Source organism: Thunnus thynnus, chromosome 17 (genome assembly GCF_963924715.1).
Source record: "Thunnus thynnus chromosome 17, fThuThy2.1, whole genome shotgun sequence".
Lineage (NCBI taxonomy): Eukaryota > Metazoa > Chordata > Actinopteri > Scombriformes > Scombridae > Thunnus > Thunnus thynnus.
Genome location: NC_089533.1, coordinates 23,621,594 through 23,636,981, shown reverse-complemented (window position 1 = coordinate 23,636,981; position 15,388 = coordinate 23,621,594). Strand labels below are relative to the sequence as shown.

Here is a 15,388-nt window from a genome sequence, read left to right as displayed (position 1 = left end):
ACACGCATGCACAACTTTTGGAGGAAAGTAGTTTCAGAAAATTACACAATGTGATTGGATGATGTTACTCCAAGAACACTGTGGCCCAGCAGCACATCTTGGAAAAATAACCCCATTATTATTTGTGAGTACGTTTTGGTGGTGAATTTCCTGAAAGATCATCATCATGTTTTAGAGGTCATAGGCAGTGTGTTTGGATGCTGCCTAAGTTCCTGCTTAACACACAAAACTAACAACAAGGCTTTTCAAACTAAAAAAAAAACACAAACCAAGAGGATGAAATAATGCTTTCTACACAAATCAACTAACTTTTATTGACATAAATCTTCCACTTTTAATTATGCATGTGAATGACTGAATGAGAATTATTTACAAGTGCCATTTCACCCAGTTTTGATATGACTTCATCACTTCCTGGACTCAGTTTTTAGCGTACATGTTTCCATAGACACACTGAGTCTCTTGGTGGCGCTGCAGGTCAAGCCTGTGCTGGAAGCTGTGCTGACAGCGGGGGCAGCTGAACGGCCTGAAGCTGTTGTGCTTTCGGCTGTGGGTAATGAGGTTGGAGCTTTGGCTAAATCCTTTACCGCACACCTTGCACACGTGTGGTTTCTCACCTGAGGGGACACCAAAAGAGTGCAGAGTATGAGTAGGAGCATTTTCAAGAGTATAGTTCATTTCCTGTTGCAGTGCTCACTCACCTGTGTGTATGAAGGTGTGTTTCTTCATGTCTGACTTCTGGTGGAATCGTTTGCCGCAGTACTGGCACGGGTAAGGCCGCGTGTCTGAGTGGATGAGGAGGTGAGTGGACAGGGTGGACGAGCGCTTGAACACCTTTCCGCACACCTTGCAGCCAAAGCTACGCTCCTGGATGTGTAAGAACACATGCACACATGGTCAAATAGCAGACAGAGTCATGTGTTTGCACTGAAAATGCTAAAGTTATTTCTCTTGTAAATATTTTCTCATTGTGCACTGTACCTTAGCTCTTGCTCTGAAACCAAAGGGCATACTGGGCATGTCTGTGACTGTGGATGATCTTGTCAATGGGACAGAGAGGGTGTTGTAAATATGAGGCAGCAGACCACCTCTTGATATTAAGACTTCTGAAAGAGACTGAGGGAGACAGAGTGTCAGCAAGAGAAAAAGAGAAGGATGACATAACAGCAGAGATGGACTGATATAAATCAGCCGATTTTAGCTTATTATCGGTATATGTGTCAGCTGATAAGTAACAAAGACAACATATGTACATTTGAGGTTTTTTATGAACAGTGATACCATTACATAGTTTATCCACAAGTTTAGTTTTCAACAGTTTTTATTTTTACATAACTATTATTATATCACCTAAGATTACTATTTTTCAACACATTGTAGTCACAGTCCTTTAATAACTAGATTTAAGGGATGTTAAGTGTTAAATGAATATTGGCTGATATGTAGTTATAGCGTTTTTAAAACAATCCAAATATCAATGTCAGTATCAGCCTCAGAAATCTGGTATGAATAAGGTTCTAGTGAAGAGAGAGGGGGCAGTTTTATTCATTTTATCTTTTAATTAAACCTGTAAGTCAGGTATTTGAGTGGAAACATTCTTGAAAAAAGGTTTTAGGCAAGGCATAGTGTCAATAGAAAGACATTTGCTTGAATAACATTAACAAAATCATAATCTGTGAAGATACATCACAAATATATATTTTTTACCAACCTGGTTATCTCAATTTTTGTTAAATGCATATAAATGAATGTAATAACTAGCAAATTTTTCTACCCGTAAACAGCGATTTATTTTAGATTTCTTTGTTGTTCACAATATCCCCCCAGTTGCAAGAAAAATTGCAATCCTACTCCTTCTGTACAGCACAGACTGATCTCACAGATTTTATTTCACACAGTAAACCACTGCTGCTTTCCTCTCTGACCTGTTGCCTTGCAAGTACTTTTATTCACACTTTCATTACAACGACTGATAAGAACAGAGAGCATAAGGGTCACATGGAAATCTCAAAATCCAGAGGCCTCCTACCTTTTCACAAAGCGGGCACTGGCTGACGGGGGATTTGAGGTCAGTGTGCGATGTGTGGTTGAGTAATATGAAGACCAGTCTCTCCAGTTCCCTCTCTCTTTCAGATGCCTGGTATCTGTCTGTCGACCAAGGCGAGGCCTGTAGAGGAGCGTCTCTGTTCTCCACAGTGGCTTTTGTTAGAAAATGAAAGGATAAGGATGGTGGGAATGTCTTTAGTTTACGGAGAATTACTGAGTAATTTCTAGCTTTGTGTAGGATACTTGCTTGTTCTGAGTACACTAAGTGCACAAAACTGAATCCTGAACACTGTCTCAAATAATGCAGAGCCTCCTCTTGTAATCATCTTCCACTTTATGACAAAATCAGTGAGATCAACAATATTCACCTTAATTAACAGTGTTGCCATCCAGAAACACATCCTGTATACTCTAAAAACTATTTCAGTGTCACAAAAACAAAGAAAGTGTTGGGTACCTGAAGCCCAAGGATGATCTGTGGGGGCACTGTGAGACCGAACTGCGAAGCTATCCCACAGTGAGTGGGCTTCAGCCAGAAAGTCTTTGACTCCAAATGTGGCGGTCAAAGGCTGCACAGCATCTTCAGGCTCCGTCCTGCCCTGCGTAACAGGCTGGTCAGCATCTGTTTGGGACTTGGAGTGTTGTCTAAAGGAGTCCTTAGATTGGCCAAGCAGATGAGTCCTTTTAGACTTGACGAGGAACGATCGTGGCATGGCAGAAGGGTGACTGAGGGAGGTAAAAATGATGCAGAATAAAGACCCACAGGAGACTGAAAAGTCAGATCTTTCATGTCACTTTTAGAGCTGCACACACTCAGATGTCGCGCACCTGTTGGTGCATGTTCAGTTACAATGCCAAAGCTTGAGGTTTCCTTAACAAATACAGCCTGCCACCTGCAAAAAGTGCCAGGGCTCTCACTGAGGATAACCCTGCTGTGATGTTGTCAGATAACTTCTAAACTGACACTGTACTACCACTTTTTATACCTCCATTTTAATGATAATACCCTCTATTTTGACATTTAGAATGACAGCAGAATGATTTTAAATTTAAGAATTTGATGTTCAGATTACCAGAATTTAACAAGAGTATTTAAGTGATCAATGTATCAAGTTAACTATGTTGTGAGCGGCTTCATATTTCTAGACACAAGATATTTTACAAATAACTGCTTGAAACTGCTTTGAAAATAGGTTATTTTAACATTATTATCTTTCGGGAAAGCCCGAAAGAAAAAGTAAGAGACAACTCGAGAAAATTACGGCTGACTAATATTGCGCAGCTTGTTTCATATTATTTCCATAACCCTTCATGTAGATTTTTTTATCAGCCACTGTGATAAAGATCATTTATTTAGTAACCTCCTGATTACATAATTCTGTAAAATAATATCTTTCACTAGCTGACTGTTGCACAGAGGAAGTAGAAAAGTGCCAGTAGGTTGACTTTGTTATGTTGTTATGTAAGTACATGAGCTATTGAAACATAAATGATAATATATATGAGATATAACCTTGACACCATAACAATGAGATTCCAGCAGAATTGTTGATCTTACCTCTGTATTGCGCAGTTGAAGGTTGAGGGAGTTTGTTGTGTCTTCACTGTTGGTAACGTCCTCTTTTCTCTTTGTAACACCCATCAACTGATGACACAAAGAGATTTGATTTGATTTTGAAAGGCTGCAGAGGATTGTGGGGCAGGAGGCACAAGAAGAAAAAAAACGCCAACAAAAGTCCATTGGAGTGATCTACAAAATTACAAAATAATCAAAAAGTATTACTTTTAAAAAGAGTAACTTTGAGCATATCTTCCTCTTTTCTATTACGCTCTCGATTGTTGATGCCACATCTTGACAAGCGTGTCTGTAATAACATGACACTATCTGTGTGTGAAAAGTTTGTTCGACTGCACATGAATGTGTAATCTTGTTTACTGTGACACCAATATGCTTACTGGATGGATTCCCCACTATTATGACTGTTACTGTGGGTGGACTCATAAATAGATTGAGCATCCTTTGGAAAGTTTGAATATCTCATCATTCTCATGTGAACATGTGAACCTTTAGCACTAAAATGCCCTTACCCTCCACTTCCACCTGTCTGTTCATGTGTATGTGGTCTTGTGGTACCCAGCCATCCCACACACTTCCATCTGTGAGCGAGGGGAGATTTTTTTTTTTTTTGTAATCACTGAATTACAGCCTAACTTACTAACCTTTTCCTCAGGAAGGAAGATCATCATTTAGATACCATAACACTTTTCAGGTATCACAATAACAATCAATATACGCCCTAATAAATGATATACTAATGTTAACACAACATTTATATACATTTGTTAATTACTGTTGTTAATCTGTTATAAATTGTTAGAAATATCCATTACAAACTATGAATGCATAATCATATATGTGCTGAAAACATTTACATTTACTACACATTAACTTCCAAATATTTGCAAATATTGAGAAGTGTGAAGTATGCTATGATCTACCATGAGCAGAGTGTAAACTTGAACACTCAAGCCAAAAGAAAAAAGTGTTAAATCGTACAATACCGTAAAGACCTACTGAGTCATCCTAGTTGTGTGACTTGTGAATACCACTTGCAAAGTTCCTGCTTCTTCTTCCTAACAAGACATGAAGCATCCTCCCCCTGAACACATTTACCACATTTACAGCATTAGCTGCAGCAAACTATTCTAGCCAGCATCTATCTGTCCAACAGAAAACAAGCCAATTCAAAGGTTCAATTCATTCATCCATAAAAGCATGGAAATTACAGTGCTCCCATCCTAATCAACCAACGCTGATTACTAAACTGCAGTAAAATAAATACCCACATGTAAACCACTGTGTGCAGCATCTTGTTTGCATGGTGTTTTGCCTTATACTGCATTTTCAACACTGCAGGTTCACAAAACAATACAGACAGAAAGCAGACAGGGACACTAAAACTGTCAACCAATAAGTAATATTTGACTTGGATAATTTTGGATAGTTCAAAACTATTTACAGTTGGAATCACTCATTCTAGTGTGCTTTTAAATCTTTACAAATGATCAGTAAATTATTTCTTAGATTAGGTCATTATTTGTAAATGATTTGTTAAATGGTCATCACAAATATAATTTATATCAGTAGTAAGTGTTTTAGCAGCCCCTAATCTATTTACAAATATATACTGTACCATTTTTAATTTTCATCACCAGTTACAAATGATCTATATATGTGTTATTGAAAAGTGCTCCTAATATTTTGCCCTCCTCATGTATGTTAATGTGGTTGACTAAATATTAGAAACACTATTAGAAACCACTACACCACCACCACCCAGTATGACTGCTATAATAAACAGAAATATCCCCTTTTTGTCAACACATACTGAAAATGTATAAGCTTTGTAAAAGCAGAATTTATGGCAGAGCTTTTGTATTGGATAGCATTAGATTGCACAGATGTTCCTAACACAGTGCTCAGTGGGTGTATACACAGTATGAATCAGACTCAAATCTACAGTTTCAATAAATAAACCAAACTGTTTGTGTCCTAAAGCCAAATTTGTGATCAGAACGGAATAAGTTAATTAGATATTATATTATATATTACATATATTATAAGATATTGTGTCCAACACCAGAAGAATTATAAACATTTCATCCCAAAATAGAACCGGGAAAATAAAGAAATATAAAAACCAGAAAAAGAGATAAAGTCCAGCTGCACTGAACCCATCAGAAAACAAGACATCACCACCATCTACAGCCTTCACCAATCTCACAGCATCATCAGAGACCAATCACATCCAGCTCATCTCTTATTTGATGTACTGCCCTCAGGAAGAAGATACAGGTCTATCCAAGCAAGGACTACCAGAATGATGAACAGTTTTTTCCCACAAGTAGTCAGGCCGCTAAACAAAACTTTCCAGCCCACACCCCTCTGGTACCGTTCCGTCCTGTTTCAATCCATCTCCCACCCACTACTTCCCTACACAACCCCAGACAAGAACTCTGAACTCTGAATCATGTTAACACCACATGCATTACTTTGCACCTGAAGAATTTGCACGGAAAATATTACTGATTACTGTGTGTGTAAATATGTGCTGACTATTTTTATGTTTATTTTATTCCTGATAACTATTTTATACAATTTTATTGTGTAAATAAGTGTTGACTATCTATTTAATATCTATTTCATTCTTAGTATCTATTTTATTCTATTCTATTCTATTTGATTACATCTTTTATCTTATATTTTGCACTACGTGGCTCAGGGAGAAGCTCTGTTGTTTCGTTGTTTTATACAATGACAAATAAGATACTTGAACTTGGACTTGGAAAACAACCATAAAAAGTTACTCATACTTCAAGGCAGTTAACAAAAACAAGAACATTAACCAAAGCAGAACAAAGTGAACACATTAATCACTCAAATTGAAGACACAGATAAAAATAGAAACAAAAAGCTTTTCAGAAATCAACAAAACTCACAGCTCACTGAATCATACACACACAATGCAAACCTATATCTGTTGTTAATTTTCTTTATAACAGATACAAATGGGTGACAAATTAAAGGAAAAACCATTACAGGTCTGAATGCTTGACCACTACAGTGAGGGGATCCAGTGACTCTGTTATGCTTTGGGGGGCATTTTGCTGGCACGGTTTGGGTCCACTTGTCCCCTTAGAGGGAAGTGTCACTGCAAATCAATACAAAGTTGTTCTGAGTGATCACCTTTATCCTATGATGAAACATTTCTATCCTGATGGGAGTGGTCTCTTCCAGGATGACAATACCCCACTTCACAGGGCACGAGGGGTCACTGAATGGTTTTTTGAGTATGAAAATGATGTGAATCATATGTTATGGCCTTCGCTGTCACAATATCTCAACCCAATTGAACACCTATGGGAGATTTTGGACTGACGTGTTAGACAGCACTCTCCACCACCATCATCTAAACACCAAATGAGGGAATATCTTTTGGAAGAATAGTGTGCATGCTTCCAGTACAGTTCAGAGACTTGTAGAATCAGTGCCAAGGCTGAGGAACACATTCCGTAGCACTTGCAGGCTCCATTAATCAGGAAAAAGGCATATCTGGTTGGGTCTATATGAGTCTATATGCAGATGACATACTCCTTTAGCTAACAAACCCCAAAGTTTGCTTAGTCAGGGCTGTGATCTGCTGCAGTATATAACTTGGGCTGTATCTTTGGTTGCTCTCCATTGGTCAAAATCTGAAATACTACCAGTTTTTAAACATATGAGCCTTGTTTGGATGGTACGGTTCAGACTATTCCTATCAAAATTACTTAGAAAAAGTACAAATTCATACATCTTATATAATCTAGATATACTTCCTTTGAATTTCACAGTATTGCTGAAAATCACACAAGACAACCTCTCTCGCTGGAATAAACTGACACCGTCCCTGACTGGAGTGATTGCAGCCATAAAAGTAAATATCCTACATTAATAATACATAGTTACACTACTCTAATGGAAAAATCAAAATTAAAAAAGGGAATTTCTACTTAAAATATTTTATCTACCCAGTTACAGACACTGTAAAGCAGCAACACAACATCATCAAATACAGAAATCCATACAACCCTTTATTTGATTAATAAAGCTACCATTTTTTGACAAAGCAATAGCACCATAGTGTCAAGAAACACTGAAAAAAACAGTTTTCCTCACTCATGAGAAAGATCTATTAATCAAATGCTTCTCTGCTGAAACCATTAAAACATTCAGGTCTGAATAATATGACCTCAGATTGAAATCAAGTCATCAAGGGCTGTATATGAACTGAGACCAAAGCATCTCTCAATGTGGCTGTATTTCTGCACACATCTCATTTGACTCCTGGTGTGAACAGCATATGATGGAGCTGAGTTTTGCCTTGATGTGCATGAAGAGAGGCATGTCAGAGCACTGTGGTTGATGTGGTGGGGGGCTTGCAACCTTCTCCCAGGGGCTGTCAGCGAAAGCAGACGAGAGGAATGCAGGGAGCTGAGATGGGCTGGTGGGTTCAGTGGGTTTATGTCTCATGTGTTTTGGGGGGTTCATGGACTTCTTGTTCCCCTGGTGGTGGTAGAAAACTGCCTTTCTAGGAACCTGAACCTTGGGGAGGAGGGAGGGAAGAAGAGAGTGCAAATCTAGTCAAAAGTTCATTTTCCTATTGCATTGTTTTTGATGTTCATTTACAATGTTATGTATCTTACTATTGTATGGTAAGTATGTAGGAGGAATGTGATACATGTGTGATACAGTTTACCGGATATGTTGAAAATACTCATGCACCCACGCTAATTCTAACTGAGAATATTTCCCTTTGGTTTTAAAATTTTTAAGAAATCCACCAAAAATATTTTCAGTTTCAGTTTTATATCAGTTATCAAAACAGCAATTAACAGTTGACTTTCAAATAAAAGATTTTTGCTAACAATAGACTACACAGGTGTTTAATGACCCTAGCTCTTTCAAGGGGCACTCCACAAATTTTACACATCAAGATATATTTATTCTTTAAGTCCATGTTGAACTGACTAGTAATGCAAGAAGATATTGCCAGGTAAAGTAGAAAAGTAAAAGCATGATTCAAAATAAAAACTGTAACAGAGAGAAAATTTAAGAAAAGCTGTGCAAGATTTTCGTCCATCCTCATATAACTCATCACAGATCTCTATGTAAAGTGGTTTTAACATGGCAGCAACTGAGATAGCATATGCACATGTGTATATAGATACCATCACAATGTAGAAGCACAATAGTGGTGTACAATGTGTTAAAATGTTTTATATAAAATTACATTTAGACGGTCCTAAAAACTCCACAACAAATATGAGATGTCATATATGTAACATCTAGGTGACTGATGTTTGTATGAGAATCTTATTAAGTACCTATCCATGTACTTTCTCAATGTGCCTGTGACTATGAGGAGTTTTGAAATATATTAAATGACATCATTACATCAAATGAGTTGTCATCCAAAATGAGTACAGAAAGAGAAACACTACATTCTCAGGATAGTCTCGGGGTCAGGTCACAGTCTCAGCTTTTTGGTGTTTATCTGTGTAGCTGCTGCGGCTGGTGGCCTACAGTGGTTTCAGTCAGGGGATTTGACGAAAGAAGCACTGTGCCACTTTCTCACGGCCAACAGCTTCTCTATCTTTCTGTTCACTAGTTCACCCCCACCCACCCACTTGACACTCATTTCCTCAAACCTTTTCAACTTTCTCTCACTTTGGTTGGCAGCAGTAGAATGAAAGATACGGACAGTACAGGGGTTTCTTTTCCTTTTTAGATGAGGGACAGGAAATCAGAAGTGAGCTTACAGAGGTTTTGACATTTAATGTTAATGTTACTATTCTGTACGGAAATAGATATGCTAAATGCGTGCTTAATTTAGTAATAATTAGATTTAAGAAAAGTAAACAATGTATAACAAAACAGAGGAAGTGGTGATGGCAAAATAGATTAACATGTATATTTGTGTGTGTGTGTGTGTGTGTGTGTGTGTGTGTGTGTGTGTGTGTGTGTGTGTGTGTGTGATCCTATATATAATATAAAGGATGTATAAACAACAATAAATGTATATTTACTATAACCATAGGAACAGTGGATTGTCTCTCTTAATATCACACTATGTCACAGGGTCATGTACAAAAGTAAACCTGCAACACTCTCAAGCAGCCCTGAGCCTCCCACTGAACAGGAAACAAATATTTTGCTGAGGTATTTTTCTTTCTATGTTACGGCTTATCACATCCTCCTACTCCTTTCAATCAATTGCTGTCAGATTGAAAACATCACAGATTCAGATTAAAACCAAATTGTGGTTTTCCATCAAAGAAGTAACTGAAGCAAAGCATTTTGTTGATGTGCTTAAGCGCTTTTCCCATGGTGTCTATGAAAATACATTTGTTGCATAAATATGCTCAACTACAACTGTCACATCACCATGTAAGGAGAATAATGTAAATGATGGTGATGGTGTGATATTGATGATGACAACTTCTAAAATTCAGTCAGCAAGTGGGCATCCCCACTCCCACACATGCAGCTAACTCTCTGATGAAATTTGTATCACTCTGACAATGCAGGGTTACAGCAAGGTAAGGGGGTGTGAGAACTGCAAGATGACATGGTACCCAAGGCAGCCAGTGCCTGAAAGTACCCATTCATGTACATCTTCAAAACTGGTGGTGGTATACATACAGAAAGCCTACATAACCACAAATCAAATGAGTACATAAATATATACTGGTATTTAAATACATACTGTAATCGTTGGAGCCTTCAATATTCACCTTGATGTCAAGACAGATGCCCTCATTTAGAATAACTATAATAATAAATAGTACTTTTACACTTTACTGCCATGATAGCAGGTCTGTGAGGCTGTAAGGCACAGCAGTGTTTTGAACTAAATGCTAATATCAGCATGCTAACATGGTCAAAGTGATAATGCTAACATGCTTGTTTAGTAGGCATGTTTAGTATGTTTAACATGTTCACCATCTTACTTTAGCATGTTAGCTAACATTTGCCAATCAGCACAAAACACAAAGTACAGCTGAAGCTGAATGTCATTAGTTTTGTTGGTATTTGGTCATAAAGCAAGGTAAAGAAAAAGTAGTAAAAATTTAAAAAATAAAGATTTTCACGTGCGCGATGATGGACCAGGATGCAAAGTCATTACCATAGTTATTACAATTTATTTCATGGGGAAAATGAATGTCTGTACCAAATTTCATGGAATATATCCAATATTTGTTGAGACATTTCACCAAAAACCAAAAATACCGACATCATAGTGGCCCCAGTGGAGTCAAAGGATCATCAAAGTCAGCAATATCTGGAAACAGTGTTTGTACAAGATTCAAAACACATTCAGTATAGATTACTTTTTACCATGAACAACTAACTCTGCAATTTACCTCAACATCTTTGTGGTAGGATGTTAGGGACCAAGCAGTGAGGCAATGAGGATACAGGAGTTGTAGATTTACATAAAAAAATGCGAAAACATTATTAACCAAGAATTTGATAACTAGGCCTATGAAAGAGGTCAACAAAATACAATAATACTCAATGTAACAACTAAATAAGGTGTTAACTGAACAAACACACCTAACACAATGACACATGAGGGAACATATATAGAGTGACTTGGTCCAATCAAATAACACACAAAGGGTAAACAAGATGGACACTAACTACAACTAAACGCAAAGCAAAACTAACTAAGCCCCCCAAAAAACCTGTTTTAGTTTACTCTCACCCCTCTCATAGCAGATAGACACAGTTAGCAACTAGCAGGTGAACATAGTCGAGCATTTATCAGCTACATCATCCCCGAGGAGTTGGTAGAGAACAAAAGCAGAGCTAAAAGAGAGTGAACATTGGACTGACATTTGCCAGGTGGCCAGAAGCATGACTCCAAATTAATGATAAAGTTGCTTTGTAGGTGCTAGATGTGTAACTTTAACAAGTTCACCATAAAAGCTCGATGTTGTTTTCACAACTTGTTTACACTGCCCCCAAGTGGCCAAAAAATCAGTTATTGCAGGTTTGAATATTGTAACTATTTGTTGTGCTGAGGTCTTTAGCAATCTTGTGATGTTTTTTCAAGGCATGGACGTGTGAACCTTGTCACATAACACAACCCCACCCATAACATGCCTGCTGAAGGGCATGGCTGTGTGAATGTGAGTGTGTGTGTGGGGGGGGTGTTTGTGTGTGTGTGTGTGTGTATAGTAAGTGAGGTGTGAAGCCGCAGGCCTTTTTGCAGCAGAACTCTGAAAGGGTGTTGATAGGATATCTGCCCCTTGTAATGTTTAGCTTACCACACCACAGCCCCGCTGTCTAATTTTAAAGACATATTTCCCAGAAACAGATACAAAAACCAAAATTAGTTTCGCATAAGATGGTGGACATAAATGTGCTCTTAAAGATTACAAAATTAAATGGACTAAATGTTGTTTTCTCAACTGCCATTTCCAAGGTCAAAACTTATTTTTGAACATCATCATGTTTCCTAACCCTGTTATTTCAGGGCCTAACCCTCCACACACACCTGCATACCTGCTCACAATTAACTCCCCAGTATATAACCCTGTCCCCTTCAGTTCCCTGCCAGATTGTCAATTAATAGACTTGCACAATAGGCTTTGTATTTCCATGGCCACTGTTTCCATGCTTACATCCCGGTAGTTGCATTGTACAAAACACCAGTAAAAGGACAAGGATGCCCACTCGGTTTGTTAACTTTCAACATACATATAGCAAGTAAGTATTGTAACAAGATAAATAAGATGATTAAAATACAAACCTCTTTTTTAACAAACAAATTGAACCATTAACACAGCAAACCTCACTTTGCCTGTCTCTGAGGCGATGTTCACATCACATGCTAAAAGTGGCACAATTTTTTTCACGGAAGTGTGAACAAACCAAATCAATCAATTTTTTTCACATCAGATCTGGGCCACTTGTATATGTGGTCCTAGATCTGATTCATATCTGATCTCTGGCTATGTGACTGCTGTCAGAATTGTCAGATCAGAATTCATGCGGTTTATATAATGTCTCACCTCTCCGTGCATATTGCCTGTAGTCATCACTCAGTGTCAGAGCCCCACAGTCCTGTAAAAATAAACATGGAAGAGAGCAACAACAATGATGGGGGTCAACAGAGAGATGATGAAGTTTCAAATTTGTTGGACATTTACAGACAAGCTTCTCCACAACATATATTCCTGGACATGTACGCTACCACAGCCATGTCATCCACTTTTATGATTTGACTTTTGCACAGATGACATTATCATTGTTATTCTTGTACACATGTGTGACAGTTTAGGACCTCAACAGTTTTTGGATACATGTGACTTACATACATGAATGTGAACTATCAACACAAAAAGATCAGATCTGACTAAAAATCTGAATTAAGCATTAAGGCCTGTGATGTGAACGAAGCCTGAGTTGTGCATTTGAGACCTCTGGCTACTTCACTGGACCATTATAGTTACATTTCTTTCCAGTGGGTGGCGCCAGATGGCATGTGGTCTGATGATGCCAAGCAGCTCCCCCTTGTGGAGATAAAAGAGTGAGATTGAGTGAGTTACATAACAGTTTGACTTGACTTTTTACACCTAAAAAAATGTTTCATACATAATGGTGTAAACATGCACACACATGACTATGGTTATCGAACAGGAGTAAAAAACTAAGTTTAACACTTATCAGTATTATCATTAAATGACAAATTATCCTATCAGGTTAGTAGTAAAGATGGTGAGATGTGCACAGATATGCAATGAAGATTAAAATAATTCTACTTCATTTGAGCGTAGGTATAATACTATGTACAGTATGCCTCCCTTTGGTTAGATGTTAACAGGGAAATGAGGACAATAGGCTACACTGGTCTAATCAGGACACTTGGAAGCCATGTGAATGATTTCATACGCACACACTTAAAGATTCAGAGACACACAAACAGCCTCACAACAAACAACACTGAATACAGTCAGGCTGTCACTAACACACTGTGCTGTTTTCTGAAGCTGTTTATCTGGTGTTAAATACTGCTCTGTAGGTGTCCCTCAACTACACCTTCACACTTTATCTGGTGATTTTTCGCTGTGGCATCAGTAAATGAGAATCTCACTCACACATACTGTTTGTCACTCCCCAACCCACTCAATCACAAACACATACATTCATTTTCACACTTGCAGACACAGTGAACCAGCTGTGTATAGTAGATCACGTTGTGGTACAGTGTCAGTTTGCGCCTTTGCTCCAGATTCTTCTTGGCCCGAATACAAAGAAACAACACACTGAGTTACATGTATACTTATATGACCCTCCTGTGTGTATATACACACACACACACACACACACACACACACACGCAAGAACTTTCCTTGGCCATCAGAGTCAGTACCTTCTGTAGAAAACAAATCTGGTTTCTCTACAGTAGCAAACATCAGTCTATAACAAACAACATTAACAGATAACGTGTCTGGGTTTAAACAATGCAGGCCTGCGATGAGAGCTGCAACATCAACTGGAGTAGGCCTCCGGTGTCAAGTGCAGCTGTGTAACTCACAGCACAGTAACTTCAGCAGCCCCTGCTGGATATTGCTGGATACAGTGTTGTAGTTTCTCTCTGTAGGGTACCCAATAGTGGTGTAGCTTGTACAGGAAAGAGGTGAGAGCAATGGGATCCAAACTAAATTAAGCAGCAAATATCAAAAATCTGTTAATGTTGGTTTAAAGTCTTTTATCCAAGTAACTGATAGAAGTTGATTTTAAACGTGAAAAAATGCTAGACACCTTCAGCTAGCAGATCATGGAGTGTGACTGACTGAGTGGAGGAAAATACATTTACTAATGAACTGTAGAACTTATTTACAACTTCAAGGTACTTTACTTGAGGTTAAGAGTTTCCATTTTATGCTACTTTATACTTTTATGTAACCACATTTCAGAGGGCACTTGTGTATTTTTTGCTCCATTTCCTTTACTATTTACTGTAGTTAGTATTTATGTTAATCCATATTAGGATTTTACACACAAAACCCATGATCATCTTATAAAATATGATACCATGTTATAGATTAAACTACCCAGCAGTAAACAAAGAAAGTAAAATAAGCTCCACCTCAAGCAGCTGCAACATTGAAATTCTAAAAAGGATCATTCTGAATGAATAGCAAGTATATCTACTATTGATATCTAAGTACATTTTTCTGATAATACTTTTTTCTTGTGATTCCCTCAGATGTTTTGCTCAGAGTAAGTTAGTTCTGAAGGAGTTAAAGGGTGCAGGCATGCCCCCGGTGGGTCATGAACGGGCTTCTAGTGCTGAATTAGATTTTTCAACCACACATCCTCTGCTGCCATGGCAACCGTTGAAAAGCTGTGTGTCGGCCAGCTGAGGAGGAGTTTGTTGTAAGTTTCAAGAGTTTTTCACGGCAGAACCGGACAGCACCGGAATGAAGTTTCTGTAAGGCGGCTGTGAGCTGATCAGAAGAGAAACAGAGAAAACAGGAAAACAACTTATTTACCCAGGTAGGTGAAAGTTGATCGTTGGCTGTAAAAATTACTTAATTGTTAAGTGCTGAACATGTTCTTTTGCCAAGAAGTAGACTAAGTAGATGTTGCCAACAATGGACATTTTGTCAGATGGTGTTTGTACTATTTTGAATTGGTTTACTAGTAATGTGCAACCATTGATCAAAAGATCTTTAAAGGCTGAAATGGACTTATTTAAAGCTTCATCTTGTAATGTTAAGATTTTAA

At 38.0% G+C, this 15,388-nt stretch overlaps 1 protein-coding gene and 1 long non-coding RNA gene across 2 annotated transcripts; both read right to left on the bottom strand.

The window, feature by feature from the left end:
* Positions 1 to 280: 280 nt before the first annotated feature.
* On the bottom strand, positions 281 to 3,864 carry LOC137201234 (zinc finger protein Gfi-1b-like). The gene is made up of 6 exons (XM_067616183.1): positions 3,605 to 3,864; positions 2,504 to 2,772; positions 2,030 to 2,199; positions 982 to 1,116; positions 702 to 867; positions 281 to 617 (listed from the first exon to the last, which is right to left on the bottom strand). Exons 2-6 carry the CDS (start codon positions 2,757 to 2,759, stop codon positions 421 to 423), a joined length of 924 nt encoding a protein of 307 aa, XP_067472284.1. The 5' UTR covers positions 2,760 to 2,772; positions 3,605 to 3,864; the 3' UTR covers positions 281 to 420.
* A 3,800-nt stretch (positions 3,865 to 7,664) lies between these two features.
* Positions 7,665 to 12,748, bottom strand: LOC137168561 (uncharacterized). The gene is made up of 2 exons (XR_010924295.1): positions 12,667 to 12,748; positions 7,665 to 8,188 (listed from the first exon to the last, which is right to left on the bottom strand). It is a non-coding gene; the product is annotated as an uncharacterized lncRNA (long non-coding RNA).
* Between the last annotated feature and the right edge of the window lie 2,640 nt (positions 12,749 to 15,388).

What these genes read in the sequence shown, in the direction of transcription:
- LOC137201234 (XM_067616183.1), bottom strand. Translation starts at nt 2,759, where the DNA reads ATGCCACGATCGTTCCTCGTCAAGTCTAAAAGGACTCATCTGCTTGGC. An exon ending in AGATCATCCTTGGGCTTCAG is followed by an intron (nt 2,200 to 2,503) that starts GTACCCAACACT and finishes TTCTAACAAAAG; the next exon opens with CCACTGTGGAGAACAGAGAC. An exon ending in AGTGCCCGCTTTGTGAAAAG is followed by an intron (nt 1,117 to 2,029) that starts GTAGGAGGCCTC and finishes TGTCTCCCTCAG; the next exon opens with TCTCTTTCAGAAGTCTTAAT.